Source organism: Coregonus lavaretus (genome assembly GCF_964263955.1).
Source record: "Coregonus lavaretus genome assembly, contig: HAP1_SCAFFOLD_874, whole genome shotgun sequence".
In the NCBI taxonomy this organism is placed as follows: domain Eukaryota; kingdom Metazoa; phylum Chordata; class Actinopteri; order Salmoniformes; family Salmonidae; genus Coregonus; species Coregonus lavaretus.
Genome location: NW_028157590.1, coordinates 40,097 through 61,713, shown reverse-complemented (window position 1 = coordinate 61,713; position 21,617 = coordinate 40,097). Strand labels below are relative to the sequence as shown.

The window sequence follows — 21,617 nt, the reverse complement described above, 5'->3', positions numbered from 1 at the left end:
ACGCACCCCTGAGGGGCCCCCGTGTTGAGGATCAGCCTTTCTAAGTGTTGTTACCTACCCTTACCACCTGGGGGTGGCCCATCACGAAGTCCAGGATCCAGTTGCAGAGGGAGGTGTTTAGTCCCAGGGTCCTTAGCTTAGTGATGAGCTTTGAGGGCACTATGGTGTTGAACGCTGAGCTGTAGTCAATGAATAGCATTCTCACATAGGTGTTCCTTTTGTCCAGGTGTGAAAGGGCAGTGTGGAGCGCAATAGAGATTGCATCATCTGTGGTTCTGTTGAGGCGATATGTAAATTGGAGTGGGTCTAGGGTTTCTGGGATAATGGTGTTGATGTGAGCCATGACCAGCCTTTCTAAGCACTTCATGGCTACAGACGTGAGTGCTACGGGTCGGTAGTCATTTAGGCAGGTTACCTTGGTGTTCTTGGGCACAGGGAGTAGGTGGTCTGCTTGAAACATGTTGGTATTACAGATTCAGTCAGGGAGAGGTTGAAAATGTCAGTGAAGACACTTGCCAGTTGGTTAGCGCATGCTCGGAGTACACGTCCTGGTAATCCGTCTGGCCCTGCGGCCTTGTGAATGTTGACCTGTTTAAAGGTCTTACTCACATCGGCTACGGAGAGTGTGATCACACAGTCATCCGGAACAGCTGATGCTCTCATGCATGTTTCAGTGTTACTTGCCTCGAAGTGAGCATAGAAGTAGTTTAGCTTGTCTGCTAGGCTTGTGTCACTGGGCAGCTCGTAGCTGTGCTTCCCTTTGTAATCTGTAATAGTTTGCAAGCCCTGCCACATCCGACGAGCGTCGGAGCCGGTGTAATACGATTCGATCTTAGTCCTGTATTGATGCTTTGCCTGTTTGATGGTTCGTCGGAGGGCATAGTGCGATTTCTTATAAGCTTCCGGGTTAGAGTCCCGCTCCTTGAAAGCGGCAGCTCTACCCATTAGCTCAGGGTGGATGTTGCCTGTAATCTAATGATCATGTTGCACGGCTCCTCCCGCCTTGCCACTAATTGAAAAACACACCTGAGGTTTGGATCGGGTCCAATTAACAAAAGTCTAATTATTCAGAGGCTGTCAACAGTCATTCGTCTTTGTTGAGGCAGTGAAAAGTAAGTGAAGGAATTATTGAAGATTCCTCCAGACCACCTAGCTCAGCCAAATCAGTCGTGAATGTAAAATTCAAGGTACAATGTTTACTCAACATTGCTGAGACAGATAGCCTATCTTTGCCTGTGTCTTGGGTGAGATCTGAAAGCTGAGGGAATTTTCACTGAAATAGTCATCTGAAAGGAGTTTCTGAAATGTATGCCGGCAGCCTGAGGATGCAGCTTGCATAGGCCTAGCAACAGAACATGAGAGCACTGCACTTGGATTGAAAGGCCTTGTTATAAAAGAAAACTGTAGCTTGGACTATGGCTTGGAACCCAGCCCATCTCTGCTAACTTTTTGGTTTGACCATATCCTCTCACTGCTGTGTAGCAAGACAGGCGAGTTGTATTTATTTACTTTTTACTTCGTATTACCTGATGCTAATCCTAATGATTGAAAGATTAGCAGTATTTTACAAGGACTTACAATGACAAATTAGAGGAATTGCCTACCTGTATACTTGCATAGTTTTTTTGTCACGATCGTCAGGGAGAGAAGTAGACCAATGCGCAGCGTGATGAATGAACATGTTACTTTATTATATTAAAGCACGAACAAAAACAATAAACGACTCGTGAAGTCCACGGTGACAATGACCGAACACGGAACAAGAACCCACAAACACAAAAGGAAAACAGACAGTTTAAATATGGCTCCCAATCAGAGACAACCAGCCAACAGCTGACACTCGTTGCCTCTGATTGGGAGTCACTCAGGCCAACATAGAAATAGACAAACTAGAACCCCCAACATAGAAATATAACACATAGAATAAACACACCCTGGCTCAACAAATAGAGTCCCAGAGCCAGGGTGTGACAGTACCCCCCCCTAAAGGCGCGGACTGCGACCGCGCCTCAATAAGAGCTAAACAGGGGAGGGCTGGGTGGGCATACCTCCTCGGCGGCGGTTCTGGCTCCGGCCTTGCCCACCACCCTCCAATCAACCCCCCATAGCGCCCCTGGTCCGGTCTGGCCCCGCTGGCTGGAGCTGACCTGGACATAGCAGGAGCGGCTAGCTTCAGCTCCGTTGTGGAGCAGTTGAGCGGTACCTGATTTGGCACCGATGACCCAGGCACGGGTTGTGCCGGACTGACGACGCGCACCCCTGGCTTGGTGCGTGAGGCAGGAACTGACCGGACCGGGCTGACGATGCGCACCCCTGGCTTGGTGCGTGGAGCAGCAACGGGCCGGGCCGGGCTGACGATGCGCACCCCTAACTTGGTGCGTGGAGCCGGAACGGGCCTCACCGGACTGACGACTCGCACCCCTGGCTTGGTGCGTGGAGCCGGAACGGGCCTCACCGGACTGACGACTCGCACCCCTGGCTTGGTGCGTGGAGCCGGAACGGGCCTCACCGGACTGACGACTCGCACCCCTGGCTTGGTGCGTGGAGCAGCAACGGGCTTTACCAGGCTAACGACTCGCACCCCTGGCTTGGTGCGAGTAGCAGGAACGTTCTGGACCAGGCTGACGACTCGCACCCCTGGCTTGGTGCGAGTGGCAGGAACAGGCCGGGCCGGGCTGGCGACTCGCACCCCTGGCTTGGTGCGAGTGGAAGGAACAGGCCGGGCCGGGCTGGCGACGCGCACCGTAGGCTTGGTGCGAGTGGCAGGAACAGGCCGGGCTGGCGACGCACACCGTAGGCTTGGTGCGAGTGGCAGGAACAGGCCGGGCCGGGCTGGCGACTCGCACCCCTGGCTTGGTGCGAGTGGCAGGAACAGGCCGGGCCGGGCTGGCGACGCGCACCGTAGGCTTGGTGCGAGTGGCAGGAACAGGCCGGGCCGGGCTGGCGACGCACACCGTAGGCTTGGTGCGAGTGGCAGGAACAGGCCGGGCCGGGCTGGCGACGCGCACCGTAGGCTTGTTGCTTGGAGCAGGGACAGGCCGGGCTGGGCTGGCGACGCACCCCGTAGGCTTGGTGCGTGGAGCAGGGACAGGCCGGGCTGGGCTGGCGACGCACCCCGTAGGCTTGGTGCGTGGAGCAGGGACAGGCCGGGCTGGGCTGGCGACGCACACCGTAGGCTTGGTGCGTGGAGCAGGGACAGGCCGGGCTGGGCTGGCGACGCACACCGTAGGCTTGGTGCGTGGAGCAGGGACAGGCCGAACCGGGCTGTGGAGACGGATAGGAGACCTGGACTGAAGAGCGGCCACCACCCGTCCTGGCTGAATGCCTACCCTCACACACTCTGTGTGAGGCATCCGCACAGGACGTACGTACAGGGCTGTGTACCCGTACTGGCATAACAGCACGTGACACTGGAGCAGGATATCCGGGACCGCGGAGAGGCATTGGAGACCACGAGCGTTGAGCCGGCACACTCCGTCCTGGCTGCATACCCACCTTCGCACGACACGTGCGGGGTGCTCGCACAGGACGTACAGGACTATGCCGGACCACTCGTGGCACAGTACGCCGCTCCGCATACCGCGGAACCTGCCCCGTCCCATGCTGCCATACCTGAGCACGGGAAGTTCGTTCCGCTCTCCATCCAGGCTCCGCCAACCTGCCTTCTGGCCCCCCAAACCCGGTGGCCTCCTCTCCAAATCGCCCTGTGGCAGCCTCCTGCTGCCCAGCCGCCCATGCCGTGTGCCCCCCCCTAAATTTTTTTTGGGGTTGCCTCTCGTCCTTCCGACGATGACACTGCTGACGCCGCTGCTCCTCTCTCGCCAGGGCCTTAATCCTACCCCAAGGTCCCTTGCCCCAGAGCATGTCCTCCCAGGACCACGATTTGCCCACCTGGGCCATCGCCAACCTCTCCATCTCTTTTCCCGGCGCTTCCTCCCATGTCCAGTCTGCCTGCTCCTGGACACGCTGCTTGGTCCTTTTATGGTGGGTTCTTCTGTCACGATCGTCAGGGTAAGGAGAAGTAGACCAATGCGCAGCGTGATGAATGAACATGTTACTTTATTATATTAAAGCACGAACAAAAACAATAAACGACTCGTGAAGTCCACGGTGACAATGACCGAACACGGAACAAGAACCCACAAACACAAAAGGAAAACAGACAGTTTAAATATGGCTCCCAATCAGAGACAACCAGCCAACAGCTGACACTCGTTGCCTCTGATTGGGAGTCACTCAGGCCAACATAGAAATAGACAAACTAGAACCCCCAACATAGAAATATAACACATAGAATAAACACACCCTGGCTCAACAAATAGAGTCCCAGAGCCAGGGTGTGACATTTTTAAAGTAGTTTGAGATGTTTGCCAGTGCCTGTGTTGTCATACGGATGAATTCAGGAATGGGCAGATCATTAGAAAGATATTTATAATGCGTTCCAATCACAGATGTGCCCATGAATTTTCAAGCCTTTCCTGATTTTACTGTGAATTGTTGTGCTGCTGTGTGGCCACACCCGTCTGGAATTGTTGTGAGCTATGAACAGAACACAGTACAAGCCTAGTAAATCACTAGTGTTGGTCAGACAATACAAACATTTGAAGCAAGGACAAGATGGTGATGAGGAGTCTATTCATCCAGTTTGGAAGTATACAGTGGGCAGTTTATACCTATCACAGACCAGAAACCAATAATCTATGGACCACATCAATCAGTAAAGGCTGTAGTATATAGTACAGCGGAGGATTAGCTTGAACCGCGTCATGGGAGCTTCAGGAGAAAATATACCCAAACGAAATACATTTAACCTAATTGATCAGCATAACCAAACACAAAATGATGTGGGATGGATGAGGAAGTACATAATAACTACCTTGAAAAAGAAATACATTTTGTAAAAAGCAAACTTAACCAACTTTTTATACAAATAAAAACGAACAAAACCATCTATGTAAAATTGGCATACAGAACCAATAATTTATTAACATGGAGGTGATGTAACTTGATACACTGTAGTACTACAGTGGCTTGGATATGTGTTCAGTTAGTAGCGTGTGAGGGCTCAGCCTGGCTGTCTGCGCACACAGCAGAGCTGGAGGCCATTTTGTTTTTTTCTGCAGTGAACCCAGAACGTGTGTAATGAAAGAGGAGTGGGGAGGGGAAGACAATGCGCACTGTGCAATAACATTGGAATGTGAACAGCGCCATTGTAACATAACAGGATGTGATTTCACCTCATCAAGGAAACTCATCAGAGACTAGAAAATAGCATGTTAATAATTATTATAGTAAAATTATTTGGCAAAATGTTACTAAACGTTTATTTTCATCATCCATTCGAAGGAAATTTTGGTCAAATCAGTATTTCAATCAAAGAGACAGCGATCTTTTGGTTTCTTTGTTTGCAATAGGAGTCAATACAAGAGACAAATGTTATTAATTGCGATCTTTCGGTAAAATCGCCATTGTATACTGAACAAAAAAATTAACGGAACGTAAAGTGTTGGTCCCATGTTTCATGAGCTGAAATAAAAAATCCCAGAAATGTTCCATATGCACAAAAAACGTATTTCTCTCATATTTTGTTGACCAATTTGTTTACATCCCTGTTAGTGAGCATTTCTCCTTTGTCAAGATAATCCATCCACCTGACAAGTGTGGCATATCAAGAAGCTGATTAAACAGCATGATCATTACACAGGCGTACCTTGTGCTTGGGACAATAAAATGCCACTCTAAAATGTCCATTTTTGTCACACAACACAATGCCACATCTCAAGTTTTGAGGGAGTGTGCAATTGGCACGCTGACTGCAGGAATGTCCACCAGAGCTGTTGGCAAATAATGTTATATTCATTTCTCTACCATAAGCCGCCTCCAACGTCATTTTAGAGAATTTGGCAGTACATCCAACCGGCCTCACAACCACAGACCACGTGTAACCATGCCAGCCCAGGACCTCCACATCCGGCTTCTTCACCTGTCAGATCGTCGATGCGACCAGCCACCCGGACAGCTGATGAAACTGTGGGTTTCCACAACCGAATAATTTCTGCACAATCTCAGGGAAGCTCATCTGCATGCTCGTCGTCCTCACCAGGGTCTTGACCTGACTGCAGTTCGGCGTCGTAACCGATTTCAGTGGGCAAATGTTCACCTTCGACGGCCACTGGAACGCTGTCCCCCATGGTGACGTTGGGGTTATGGTATGGGCAGATGTAAGCTACACACAACGAACACAATTGCATTTTATCGTTGGCAATTTGAATGCACAAAGATCTGCCGCCATCACCTCATGTTTCAGCATGATAATGCACGGCTCCATGTTTCAAGGATCTGTACACAATTCCTGGAAGCTGAAAATGTCCTTCCATGGCCTGCATACTCACCAGACATGTCACAGATTGAGCATGTTTGGGATGCTCTGGATCGACATGTACGACAGCGTGGTCCAGATCCCGCCAATATCCAGCAACTTCGCACAGCCATTGAAGAGGAGTGGGACAACATTCCACAGGGCACAATCAACATCCTGATAAACTCTATGCGAAGGAGATGTGTCGCGTTGCATGAGGCAAATTGTGGTCACACCAGATACTGACTGGTTTTCTGATCTTTGACCCTACCTCTTTTTTTAAAAGTTTCTGTGACCAACAGATGCATATCTGTATTCCCAGTCATGTGAAACCCATAGATTAGGGTCTAATTTATTTATTTAAATTGACTCATTTCCTGATATGAACTGCAACTCAGTAAAATCTTTGAAATTGTTGCTTGTTGCGTTTATACTTTTGTTCAGTGTATAATTATGTGAAGAGTAAAATGATACCTAAAAGTAGGAGGAGCTTAAACTCCCTAGTCCTGCTCAAGTGGATGTTTCAGCCAACAGCTGCCAAGTGCTAAGCCTGGCTGCGCACAGCAGCAGCACTGGCGGACATTTTGAGTTTCTGCAGGCAGTCCTCACGCAAGCTATGAAAGAGGAAGGGAGTGGGGGATGGGCATACTATGCAGAGTGATACGCAGTGAGCCATTAGCTGGCTAGTATTAGTTCTACTGAACAACCGTAATATCAGCAGCATTTTTAAATGATCTATTTTAGGTTTCATGTTTTAGACAAAGCACTATGGAAGAAACAGAAAACATAGTTTAGTCCTGAGTCTCAAGAATGAGTAAAAAATGATCAATCTTTTTTTATGCATGTTCGCTTAATCATTTTATTACTATTGCCATTAGTGATTACAGGCCTGTTAATTTAAATACTTATTTCTAAACAATGTTATTATCACACTTTCTTCTCAGAAATGGTGTGTTTTCACCTGTGTTACCTGTGTATCTTTTCTATCTATAGTGTGCTCAGCTGTCCTAATATTCCATACTGGTGTTCATGTACAAGGAACATGATTGATCCCTGTAATGATTAATATCTGTCCAATTTTACAACTCGTAAACATCGATACATTTGACTGTGGTGTCTAAGGTTATATACTCTCTTAGGATTTATTTTTTACATTACAGCGAAAGGTCCTTATTTTCATTTGTGTTCTTATTTTAGGACAGAAGTAGTCTAGATTTCTGGTGGTTAATTAAACGGTTCTATGTCCCTAGCACCTACTCTAGTTGGGAAAAAAATATTGGCCCCCCTACCTCTGTCAGAATGGTTTAGTCCTAGCTAGGCTGTAATTTTCCATGCAGCTGCAGACTGTGCTAGGGTGGGGGAGGGGTGCTGCTAAGTGTTTCAGGCTGTGCACTTTAGTACTGACTGTGCACTGCTAGCCTTGTTTTTTTGTGGGCAAAAAGCAGTCTCTGTGTCGCATGCTTCTGCTAAAGTAATGAAAAAGTAGTCTATTTTGCAATTATTGTAGTATCTTTTAAGATGGCCACGTGAGGTAAATCCTAAATGGAGAAAATCCTTTTGTTTCCCTCCTTTTGTTCTGAGGGTGTGCAGTTTGTCAGCCTGTGTTGCCTGTGGTGGGTCAGTGTTGCCTGTGCTTGCTGTGTTGAGCCATGAGGCTGAGACTGTGACGGTTTCACTGTGCGCAAAATCTTGCACAAGAACACACTATGCTGAAACAGATGGAACAGTCTAACCTCAGCCCCCCTCACCCTCCCGCTTTTTTTCCTTCCTCCCTCTGCTGTTGCTAGTTCCCTCAATCAACACAGACAAATAAATCACGCGTACGACCTCTATCCAACGGAAGGCCTACTTCGCCAGACTACTCCTGTTCAAGGTTTACTTGAATTTCTTTTTAATTTCTTTTTTTAATCTTGTACACCTATACCCATGTTGCTTTATTCTGACTAGTATCATGGCCTACATTTCAGTATTTAATTTGGCTACTGTAGATTTATTTATTTAGCTAAAGAGTGCTACGGTAACCACGATTCCGAAACGTAGATAATATACTTTTTTTTTTAAATGTTTGATTATTTTCTAATATTTTGTTCAATGGGGCTGTTGTTCATTGTTTGTTTCGTATTAGAATAAATATTTGTATATCTTTTCTGTATTCATAAAGGAGCATTTTTGGCATTTAAATATTCATGCCCTTCTATTTGTGAGAGGGTCTGAACAGTTGGGAGAGAATGCTACAAACCTTAGGTATTGTGTTAGCAGCTACTGTAGTTCGAATGTGTAAAAACGTTTGTCTGACAAGTGAAAAAGGTATTGAATAATCATTGGCACCGGAACAAGAATAGGAGTTTGAACAGGAGGGTGATATCTTCATATCTACCAACATTTTCTCCTATTGGTTTCATGGCTGATGGAGTCCTATGGGGATCTAAGAACAAAAAACTGCAAAACGCAACAAAACCACAAACTTGCTCTGATCAACACTGGGATAGGAACACTAATCAAAACACATGTTGCGTAGCTCCTCCCGCCTTACCACTAATTGAAAAACACACCTGAGGTATGAAAGGTACAGATAATCTTGGATCGAGTACAATAATAAACGTCTCATTATTCTGAGGCTGTCAACCGTCATTCGTCTTTGTTGAGGCAGTGAAAAGTAAGTGAAGGAATTATTGAAGATTTCTGCAGGCCACCTAGGTCAGCCAAATCTGTCGTGAATGTAAAATTCAACATACAATGTTTACTCAACATTGCTGAAATGGATAGCCTACCTTTGCCTGTGTCTTGGGTGAGATCTGAAAGCTGAGGGAATTTTCACTGAAATAGTCATCTGAAAGGAGTTTCTGAAATGTATGCCGGCAGCCTGAGGATGCAGCTTGCATAGGCCTAACAACAGAACATGGGAGCACTCTGCACTTGGATTGAAAGGCCTTATTTAACAGGATAAACATTCACTAAAGAAAACTGTAGCTTGGACTATGGCTTGGAGCCCAGCCCATCTCTGCTAACTTTTTAGTTTGACCATGTCCTCTCACTGCTGTGTAGCAAGACAGGCGATTTCTTTTGATTTTCTATTTTTTACTTTGTATTGCCCTATGCTAATGATTGAAAGATCAGCAGTGTTTTACAATGACAAATGAGAGGAACTGCATACCTGTATACTTGCATCGTTTTTTAAAGTAATTTTGAGATGTTTGCCTGTGTCATGGATTAATTCAGGAATGGACAGCTCGCTGGAAAGATATTTATAATGCGCTGCAATCACAGATGTGCCCATGAATTTTCAAGCCTTTTCAAGATTTAACACATCTGTGAATAGTTGTGCTGCTGTGTGGCCACATACCCCTCTGGAATTTTTGTGAGCTATGAGCAGAACACCAAGTACTACTCAAGTACTAGCCTAGTCAATCACTGGTGTTGGACAGAGGAGACAAAAATTACCAAAGGAATAGAAGGAAGGACAAGATGGTGATGAGGAGTCTTTTCATCCAGGTTGGAAGTATACAGTGGACAGTTTACACCTATTGCAGACCAGAAACCAATCATCTATGGCCCACATCAATCAGTAAAGGCTGTAGTATATAGTACAGCGGAGGATTAGCTTGAACCGCGTCATGGGAGCTTCAGGAGAAAATATACCCAAACTAAATAGATTTAACCTAATTGATCAGCATAACCAAACAGAAAATGATGTGGGATGGATGAGGAAGTACATAGTAACTACTTTAAATAACAAAACATTTTGTAAAAAGCGAATTTAACCAATTTTTTATAAAAATAAAAACTAACGAAACAGTCTATACCAAATTGGCATACAGAGCAGATAATGTATTAACATGGAGGTGATGTAACTTGATACACTGTAGTACTACAGTGGCTTGGATATGTGTTCAGTTAGAAGCGTGTGAGGGCTCAGCCTGGCTGGCTGCACACACAGCAGAGCTGGCGGCCATTTTGTTTTTTTCTGCAGTGAATCCAGAACGCGGTTAATGAAAGAGGAGTGGTGAGGTGAAGCCTACGTGCAGTGTGCAATAACATTGGAACGTTAACAGAGCTGTTGTAACATAGCAGGATGTTATTACTCCTATGAAGGAAACTCATCAGAGATTAGAAAATAACATGTTAATTATTATTATTATAAAGTTATGAGGCAAAATGTAACTAAACATTATTTTTCATCATCCATTCGAAGGACATTTTGGTCAAATCAGTATCTCAATCAGTCGACGATCTTTTGGTTTCTTTGTTAGCAATAGGAGTCAATATGAGAGACAATGTTATAAAATGCGATCCTTCGGTACAATCCCCATTGTATGTATACTGAAAACAATAACGCAACATGTAAAGTGTTGGTCCCATGTTTCATGAGCTGAAATAAAAAATCCCAGACATTTTCCATACGCACAAAAAGCTTATTTCTCTCGTTTTGCACACAAATTTGTTTACATCCCTGTTAATGAGCGTTTATCCTTTGCCAAGATAATCCATCCACCTGACAGGTGTGGTATATCAAGAAGTTTGTCAAACAGTATGATCATTACACAGGCGCACCTTGTGCTGGGGACAATAACAGGCCACTCCAAAATGGGAATTTCTGTCACACAACACAATGCCACATGTCTCAAGTTTTTGAGGGAGTGTGCAATTGGCACGATGACTGCAGGAATGTCCACCAGAGCTGTTGCCAGAGAATTCTCTAAAACGTCGTTTTAGAGAATTTGGCAGCACGTCCAACCGGCCTCACAACCGCAGTCGACGTGTAACCACACCAGCCCAGGACCTCCACATCTGGCTTCGTCTGAGACAAGCCACCCGGACAGCTGATGAAACTGTGGGTTTGCACAACCAAATAATTTCTGCACAAACTGTCAGAAACAGTCTCAGGAAAGCTCATCTGCGTGCTCGTCATCCTCACCAGGGTCTTGACCTGACTGCAGTTCTGCGTCGTAACCGATTTCAGTGGGAAAAGGCTCACCTTCTATGGCCACTGGCACGCTGGAGAAGTGTGCTCTTCACAAATGAATCCCGGTTTCAACTGTACCAGACAGATGGCAGACATTTGGGAAGAGCGATTTGCTGAAGTCAACGTTGTGAACTTAGTGCCCCATGGTGGCGTTGGGGTTATGGTATGGGCAGGCATAAGCTACACACAACGAACACAATTACATTTTATCGATGGCAATTTGAAAGCACAAAGATCTGCCCCCATCACCTCATGTTTCAGCATGATAATGCACGGCCCCACGTCGCAAGGATCTGTACACAATTCCTGGAAGCTGAAAATGTCCCAGTTCTTCCATGGCCTGCATACTCACTCGACATGTCACAGATTGAGCATGTTAGGGATACTCTGGATCGACGTGTACGACAGCGTGGTCCAGATCCCGCCAATATCCAGCAACTTCGCACAGCCATTGAAGAGGAGTGGGACAACACCCTGTCGTTCTCCGCTAACATCAAGGCGGTGACCCGATCCTGTAGGTTCATGCTCTACAACATTCGCAGAGTACGACCCTGCCTTACACAGGAAGCGGCACAGGGCCTAATCCAGGCACTTGTCATCTCCCGTCTGGATTACTGCAACTCGCTGTTGGCTGGGCTCCCTGCCTGTGCCATTAAACCCCTACAACTCATCCAGAACGCCGCAGCCCGTCTGGTGTTCAACCTTCCCAAGTTCTCTCACGTCACCCCGCTCCTCCGCCGCACACTCCACTGGCTTCCAGTTGCTGCTCGCATCTGCTACAAGACCATGGTTCTTGCCTACGGAGCTGTGAGGGGAACGGCACCTCCGTACCTTCAGGCTCTAATCAGTCCCTACACCCAAACGAGGGCATTGCATTCATCCACCTCTGGCCTGCTGGCCCCCCTACCTCTGCGGAAGCACAGTTCCCGCTCAGCCCAGTCAAAACTGTTCGCTGCTCTGGCACCCCAATGGTGGAACAAGCTCCCTCACGACGCCAGGACAGCGGAGTCACTCACCACCTTCCGGACACACTTGAAACCCCACCTCTTTAAGGAATACCTGGGATAGGATAAAGTAATCCTTCTACCCCCCTTTACCCCACCCCAAAGAAAAAAAAAGAAAAGGAAAATATGTAATATTGTAAAGTGGTTGTCCCACTGGCTATCATAAGGTGAATGCACCAATTTGTAAGTCGCTCTGGATAAGAGCGTCTGCTAAATGACGTAAATGTAAATGGTCAACATTCCACAGGGCACAATCAACAACCTGATAAACTCTATGCGAAAGAGATGTGTCGTGCTGCATGAGACAAATGGTGGTCACACCAGATACTGACCGGTTTTCTGATCTACGCCCCTATATGAACTGTAACTCAGTAAAATCTTTGAAATTGATGCATGTTTCGTTTATATGTTTGTTCAGTGTATATAATTATGTGAAGAGTAAAATGATACCTAAAAGTAGGAGGAGCTTAAACTCCCTAGTCCTGCTCAAGTGGATGTTTCAGCCAACAGCTGCCATGTGCTAAGCCTGGCTGCGCACAGCAGCAGCACTGGCGGACATTTTGAGTTTCTGCAGGCAGTCCTCACGCAAGCTATGAAAGAGGAAGGGAGTGGGGGATGGGCATACTATGCAGAGTGATACGCAGTGAGCCATTAGCTGGCTAGTGTTAGTTCTACTGAATAACCGTAATATCAGCAGCATTTTTAAATGATCTATTTTTGGTTTGATGTTGTAGTCCAAGCACTATGGAAGAAACAGAAAACATAGTTTAATCCTGACTCTCAACATTGAGTAAAAAACGATCAACTACCATATTTTTTTATGTATGTTCGCTTAATCATTGTATTGCTATTGCCATTAGTGATTATAGGCCTGTTAATTGAAATACTTATTTCTAAACAATGTTATCATCACACTTTCTTCTCAGAAATTGTGTGTTTTCACCTGTGTTACCTGTGTATCTTTTCTATCTATAGTGTGCTCAGCTGTTCTAATATTCCATACTGGTGTTCATGTACAAGGAACATGATTGATCCCTGTAATGATTGATATCTGTCCAATTTTACAACTCGTAAACATTGATACATTTGACTGTGGTGTCTAAGGTTATATACTCTCTCAGGCTTTTTTTGAACATTACAGCGAAAGGACCTTATTTTTTATTTGCATTCGTCATTTCTGGTGGTTAATTAAACGGTTCTATCTCTCTAGCACCCTCTCTAGTTAGAAAAAAATATTCCCCCCCTACCTCTGACAGAATGGTTTAGTCCTAGCTAGGCTGTAATTTTCCATGCAGCTTCAGACTGTGCTATGGCGGGGGAGGGGTGGTGCTAAGTGTGTCAGGCTGGGAACTACTGACTGTGCTGCCAGCCTGGGTTTTTTGCAGGCAAAAATAAGTATTTGTTTTGCATGCTTCTGCCAGAGTTACTAAAAAAGTTATATTTTGCATTTGTTTTAATAGCTTTTAATATGGCCACTGAGGTAAATCCTAAAGGGAGAAAATCTTTTTGTTCTGAGGGTGTTGCATTGTGCTGTTTGTCATCCTGTGCTGTGTCAGGGTTGCCTGTGCTGGCTGTGTTGAGCCATGAGGCTTAGACTGTGAAGGTTTCACTGTGCGCACAACCTTGCACAAGAACACTCTTTGCTGAAACAACAGATGGAACAGTCCAACCCAGCCCCCCTCACCCTCCCGTTTTTTTCCCCTCCATTTTGCTGTTGCTAGTTCCCTCAATCAACACAGCCAAACAAATCGCGCATACGACCTCTGTCCAACGGAAGGCCTACTTCTGCAGACTTCTCCTGTTCAAGGTTTACTTGAATTTTTTTTATTTATTAATTTTGTAATCTTGTACACCTATACCCATGTTGCTTTATTCTGACTAGTATATTGGCCTACATTTCAGGATTTAACTTGGCTACTGTAGTATTTATTTATTTCGCTAAAGAGTGCTACGGTAACCACGATTCCGAAACGTAGATCATATACTTTTTAAAATATGTTATTTATTTATAATATTTTGTTCAATGGGGCTGATGATCATTGTTTGTTTCGTATTAGAATAAATATTTGTATATCTTTTCTGTATTCATAAAGGAGCATTTTTGGCATTTAAATATTCATGCCCTGCTATTTGTGAGAGGAAGTGAAAGGGTCTGAACAGTTGGGAGAGAATGCTACAAACCTTACGTATTGTGTTAGCAGCAATGCTTTGCAACCAGTCCAAATGTGTTAAAACCTTTATCTGACAAGTGAAAAAGGTATTGAATAATCATTGGCACCGGAACAAGAATAGGAGTTTGAACAGGAAGATGATATCTTCATATCTACCAACATTTTTGCCTATTGGTTTCCTGGCTAATGGAGGCCTATTGGGATCTTAGGAAAAAAACTGTAAAACGTGACAAAACCGCAAACTGGCTCTGATCAACACTGGGATAGGCACACTAATCAAAACTCATGTTGCGTAGCTCCTCCCGCCTTGCCACTAATTGAAAAACACACCTGAGATTTGAAAGGTGCACATAATCTTGGATCGAGTCCAATTAACAAACGTCTCATTATTCAGAGGCTGTCAACAGTCATTCGTCTTTGATGAGGCAGTGAAAAGTAAGTGGAGGAATTCTTGAAGATTCCTCCAGACCACCTAGCTCAGCCAAATCAGTCGTGTATGTAAAATACAACCTACAATGTTTACACAACATTGCTGAAATGGATAGCCTACCTTTGCCTGTGTCTTGGGTGAGATCTGAAAGCTGAGGGAATTAGAGTTTCTGAAATGTATGCCGGCAGCCTGAGGATGCAGCTCACATAGGCCTAGCAACAGAACATGGGAGCACTCTACACTTGGATTGAATGGCCTTATTTAACAGGAGAAAACATTCACTAAAGAAAACTGTAGCTTGGACTATGGCTTGGAGCCCAACCCATCTCTGCTAGCTTTTTAGTTTGACCATGTCCTCTCACTGCTTATTTTCATATTTTTTTCTTTTTCGTATTGCCCTATGCTAATGGTTGAAGAATCAGCAGTTTTTTTTACAAGGACTTACAATGACAAATCAGAGGAATTGCCTACCTGCAAACTTTTTAAAAGTAATTTTTGAGACGTTTTCGAGTGCCTGTGTTGTCATACGGATGAATTCAGGAATGGGCAGATCTCCGGAAAGATACACTATATATACACAAGTATGTAGACACCCCTTCAAGTAAGTGGATTCGGCTATTTCAGCCACACCCGTTGCTTACAGATGTATAAAATCACGCACACAGCCATGCAATCTCCATAGACAAACATTGGTAGTAGAATGGCCTTACTGAAGAGCTCAGTTACTTTCAACGTGGCACCGTCATAGGATGTCACCTTTCCAACAAGTCAGTTAGTCAAATTTCTGCCCTGCTAGAGCTGCCCGGTCAACTGTAAGTGCTGTTATTGTGAAGTGGAAATGTCTAGGAGCAACAACGACTCAGTGGTAGGCCTCACAAGCTCACAGAATGGGACCGCCGAGTGCTGAAGCGCGTAGTGCGTAAAAGTCAGTCCTCGGTTGCAACACTCACTACCGAGTTCCAAACTGCCTCTGGAAGCAACGTCAGCACAATAACTGTTCGTTGGGAGCTTCATGAAAGGGTTTCCATGGCCGAGCAGCCACACACAAGCCTAAGATCACCATGCGCAATGCCAATCGTCGCCTGGAGTGGTGTAAAGCTCACCGCCATTGGACTCTGGAGCAGTGAAAACTAGTTCTCTGGAGTGATGAATCACGCGTCACTATCTGGCAGTCCGACGGACTAATCTGGGTTTGGAGGATGCCAGGAGAACACTACCTGCCCAAATGCATAGTGCCAACTGTAAAGTTTGGTGGATGAGGAATAATGGTCTGGGGCTGTTTTTTCATGGTTCTGGCTCTTAGTTCCAGTGAAGGGAAATCTTAACACTACAGCATACAACGACATTCTCGACAATTCTGTGCTTCCAACTCTGTGGCAAATGTTTGGGGAAGGCCCTTTCCTTTTTCAGCATGTCAATGCCCCCGTGCACAAAGCGAGGTCCATACAGAAATGGCTTGTCGAGATCGGTGTGGAAGAACTTGACTGGCCTGCTTAGAGCCCTGACCTCACTAATGCTATTGTGGCTGATTGGAAGCAAGTCCCTGCAGCAATGTTCCAACATCTAGTGGAAAGCCTTCCCAGAAGAGTGGAGGCTGTTATAGCAGCAAAGGGGGGACCAACTCCATTTTAATGGCCATGATTTTCGAATGAGATGTTCGACGAGCAGGTGTCCACATACTTTTGGTGATGTAGTATATTTATAATGTACTGCAATCACAGATCTGCCCATTAATTTTCAAGCCTTTCCTGATTTTACACATCTGTGAATTGTTGTGCTGCTGTGTGGCTACATAACCGTCTGGAATTGTTGTGAGCCATGAACAGAAGACTGAGTACTAGCCTAGTAAATTACTGGTGTTGGTCAGAGTATACAAATATTACCAAAGGAATAGAAGCAAGGAAAAGATGGTTAATGAGGAGTCTTTTCATCCAGTTTGGAAGTACAGTGCATTCGGAAAGTATTAAAGACCCCTTGACCTTTTTCCACATTTTGTTACGTTACAGCCTTATTCTAAGATTGATTTAAATCATTTTTCCCCCTCATCAATCTACACACAATACCCCATAATGACAAAGCAAAAACAGGTTTTTAGAATAACTGAAATATCACATTTACATAAGTATTCAGACCCTTTACTCAGTACTTTGTTGAAGCACCTTTGGCAGCGATTACATCCTCAAGTCTTCTTGGGTATGACGCTACAAGCTTGGCACACCTGTATTTTGAGTTTCTCCCATTCGTCTCTGCAGATACTCTCAAGCTCTGTCAGGTTGGATGGGGAGCGTCGCTGCACAGCTATTTTCAGGTCTCTCCAGAGATGTTAGATCGGGTTCAAGTCCGGGCTCTGGCTGGGCCACTCAAGGACATTCAGAAACTTGTCCCGAAGCCACTCCTGCGTTGTCTTGGCTGTCTGCTTAGGATCGTTGTCCTGTTGGAAGGTGAACCTTCGCCCCAAATCAAATCAAATGTTATTTGTCACATACACGTGTTTAGCAGATGTTATAGCGGGTGTAGTGAAATGCTTGTGCTTCTAGCTCCGACAGTGCAGTAATATCTAACAATTACACAACATATACCCAAAACACACAAAAAAGTAAGGAATGGGATTTAAGAATATATACATATATGGACAAACAATGACAGAGCGGCATGGACTAAGATACAGAATAATATTATAGAATAGAATGCAGTATAGCTTAGGGGCAGCAGGTAGCTTAGTGGTTAAGAGCATTGTGCCAGTAACCGAAGGGTCGCTGGTTCTAATCCCTGAGCCGACTTGGTGAAAAATATGTCTGTGCCCTTGAGCAAGGCACTTAACCCTAATTGCTCCTGTAAGTCGCTCTGGATAAGAGCGTCTGCTAAATGACTAACATTTTAAAATGTAGTGCAAGATATGTAAACATTATTAAAGTGAGTCTGAGGTCCTGGCGCAGGTTTTCATCAAGGATCTTTCTGTACTTTGCTCCGTTCATCTTTCCCTCGATCCTGACTAGTCTCCCTGTCCCTGCCACTGAAAAACATCCCCAAAGCATGATGCTGCCACCACCATGCTTCACCGTAGGGATGGTGGCAGGTTTCCTCCATACGTGACGCTTGGCATTCAGACCAAATAGTTCAATCTTGGTTTCATCAGACCAGAGAATCTTGTTTCTCATGGTCCGAAAGTCCTTTAGGTGCCTTTTTGTCAAACTCCAAGTGGGCTGTCATGCCTTTTACTGAGGAGTGGCTTCCGTCTGGCCACTCTACCATAAAGGCCTGATTGGTGGAGTGCTGCAAAGATGGTTGTCCTTCTGGAAGGTTCTCCCATCTCCACAGAGGAACTCTGGAGCTCTGTCAGAGTGACCATCAGGTTCTTGTTCACCTCCCTGACCAAGGCCCTTCTCCCCCGATTGCTCAGTTTGGCCGGCGGCCAGCTCTAGGAAGAGTCTTGGTGGTTCCAAACTTCTTCCATTTAAGAATGATAGAGGCCACTATGTTCTTGGGGACCAATGCTGCAGACATTTTTTGGTACCCTTCCCCAGATCTGTGCCTCGGCACAATCCTGTCTCGGAGCCCTACGGACAATTCCTTCCACCTCATGGCTTGGTTTGCACTGTCAACTGTGGGACCTTATATAGACAGTTGTGTTCCTTTCCAAATCATGTCCAATCAATTGAATTTACCACAGGTGGACTCCAATCAAGTTGTAGAAACATTTCAAGGATGATCAATGGAAACAGATGCACCTGAGCTCAATTTCGAGTCTAATAGCAAAGGGTCAGAATACTTATGTAAATAAATATGCAAAGATTTCTAAAAATCTGTTTTCGCTTTGTCATTATGGGGTGTAGATTGAGGATTTTTTTTATTTAATCCATTTTAGAATAAGGCTGTAACGTAACAAAATGTGAAAAAAGTCAAGGGGTCTGAATACTTTACGAATGCACTGTATACAGTTGACAGTTTACACCTATTGCAGACCAGAAACCAGTCTTCAATGGCCCACATCAATCAGTAAATCTGTAGTTTAGTATAGCGGAGGACTACTTTAAACGCATAATGGGAGCTTCAGGAGAAAATATACCCCAACTAAATACATTTAACCTAATTGATCAGTATAACTAAACAGAAAATGATGTGGGATGGATGAGGAAGTACATAATAACTACTTTGAAAAACAAATACATTTTGTAAAAAAAGAACCTTTGCAAAACCTATGCAAAATGTGTCATACAGAGCAAATAACTTATTAACATGGATTTAACGTTATACACTGTTCGACTACAGTGGATTCGATGCGTGTTCAGTTAGCAGTGTGTGAGGGCTCAGCCTGGCTGGCTGCGCACACATCAGAGCTGGTGGCCATTTTGTTTTTTTCTGCAGTGAATCCAGAACGCGAGTAATGAAAGCTGAGTGGGGGAGGGGAAGACTTTGCGCAGTGTGCAATAACATTGGAATGTGAACTGAGTCGTTGTAACATAACAGGATGTAACATTCAACTGATTAGTTTTATATCAAGAAAACTCATATCAGAGATGAGAAAATAACATGATAATAGTTCGAAGGACATTTTTTAAGTCGAAGGACATAGTACATGTTTGATAAATTATACAACTCAAAATAGAACTCGAAAACCCCCTTGTCTGTATTGATGTGAGGGGTAGCTGTGCACTTAGTTGCAACAGAGTGTCATTGGTATGTAGGCTAGCGTAGCCTGCAGCTCTGTCTGCCTAGAGCTGTAAGTTAGTTTGCACACTTTGTGTAAAGGACGCTCTCTCTCTGTGTGTAGTTTTCTCAACGGATGTTGTAACATTTCTGTGACTGTTTGTCATGTGATACAAGGTTGCACATTGGAGTCAAAGGCACATGGGGTGGGGCCACCATCAACGTGGCCTATTTATATAGCTGTAAGCGGTCTACTGCAGTCTGTCTAGGCAGCAATGCAGCAACAATGCAGTAGACTGTTGTACCTTGAACTGATACAATAATGCAGTTTCTTGTGCCTGGAATTGATTGAGTTTACAGGGCCAAACTAAAGCACCTAATAACCTAGCTCAATTTAATATGCTAGGTGATAATCAATTGGTTCGGATCTCAGTATCTGCCAATTTTTTAGAAACATTTAGGAAAAATAGCCTACTCCTCACCTCAACAATATCATGGATATTTTCTTGTGTCACGCAGATGTGTTCGTTATTCGGAAACCACTGCATTATGAGGAGTGATGATGTCATTCAGTGACGTACGTAACCTGTCCCTATGGACAGGGAAATGTCACTAGGGATCAGACAGCAATGCTAGGTAACGGTTTCACTACATCAACAAGAATGGTGTACCGTAACTAGGCTAAAGGCATATTGCTCCATGTGTAGGTTGTTATTGCCAAATAGTCTGAATATTTTTGAATAATATTAGTCAGTTTATTTAAACGTTTTTTTATTTTAATAATTGTTATAATAATTTACAGTTTCTCTGACTGCTTTCTGTGTAATTTCTGCTTATATTTGAAGGCAGATGGTTAATCATCTTCCATTATTCACACTGTAGTTTGTCAGTGCCTTTAGCTTAGAATTCATTATGTGTATGTTTTGTCTCTGTATTGCTCCTGTGCAGCCTTCTGGACAAACTGATCCGTTTTGTGCCGAAAATGTACTTTCAATGCTTCATTTTGTCGTCATCTTCTGTGTGAAGCCTAATGTGCGAGTTTGTCTGTGTGTTTGGTTGTTGTTTTTGAACATTTTGGAAAAAATGATCTGGCGATTTCAAGGTGTATCTTGAAGCACAGAAGCCTAAGTATTGATAATAAATTTCATACGTGAGGACTAGCCTACCCTTTTTTGGCTGTTTTTTGGCCATTGTGGAATGTCCTACTTGTAAAATATCGAAAACTGTCAGGAGCTTTGCAACACCCACGGCCTGTTCTATTATTAATTATTACGGCCACCATCTCTTGACTACTAAAACATGTCTGCAACTTGTTTTTTTATGATGTACTTATTAATGAAAGGCTCTGTATGTTTGCTGAAATGTGCTTTAGGTCATTACATTGAATTAATAATAAATACAATTTTTCCCCCTCCCCCTCTAGGTTATTGGATCCTTTTGGTGTCAAATCCATGATCGGAAACCTCCAGGTGAGATATTATTTAATTATTTTAAATCTAATATTATATAGGACCACCGACACCCCTAGGTCACATTTGACTAAATACTAAAACAATATGAATAATGTCATATTTTGTATATTGGCCTATTGTTCTTAATGATTGTCATTGTCACTGTAACTATGACAAAATGAAAGTCAGCAGAAATATTAAACTCCATAAGCACAAATTGGAACCAAGCCCCGACACTGGAATGCGTTCGACAATTGGAACTGTATAAGGTAAATCATGCAGTCCTTGCATAACCCTTCCTCACGGTTGCCAACGGAGCCTGTATCTAGGGGCCCTGATTGGCTGAGGAAAAGGACCAATGAGAGCAAAGGGGAGGGACAAAGGCAGGGTAATGTTGCTGCCATCCTCTGGGATAATGTAATATCCGTGCTGCAGACCGGGCCGGCTGTGTTGGACTTGACAACGCAAAAGCTTGTCAGCCAATTGAAGCGAGGGATAGTGTTCTTACAGTGAAAAGTATAGTCTTCTGTCATGTTAGTGTGTTCGTCACCCCTGGACCACATGGCATCTCAAGTTCGCAATCCTGAGGACAA

At 44.6% G+C, this 21,617-nt stretch overlaps 1 protein-coding gene across 4 annotated transcripts in view; it reads left to right on the top strand.

The window, feature by feature from the left end:
* Positions 1–21,617, top strand: part of LOC311125227 (activating transcription factor 7-interacting protein 1-like) — a 61,800-nt gene that overhangs the window by 23,385 nt on the left and 16,798 nt on the right. For 2 of the 4 annotated variants that reach the window (XM_084199278.1, XM_084199281.1), the window contains exon 2: positions 20,997–21,042. In XM_084199278.1, coding sequence (XP_084055404.1) covers positions 21,025–21,042 — 18 coding nt within the window. In that variant the 5' untranslated portion in view covers positions 20,997–21,024. Of the gene's footprint in view, positions 1–8,168; positions 8,232–14,073; positions 14,133–20,996; positions 21,043–21,617 lie in introns of those variants that run through there. The other 2 variants (XM_084199280.1, XM_084199279.1) reach the window with 2 other exon arrangements.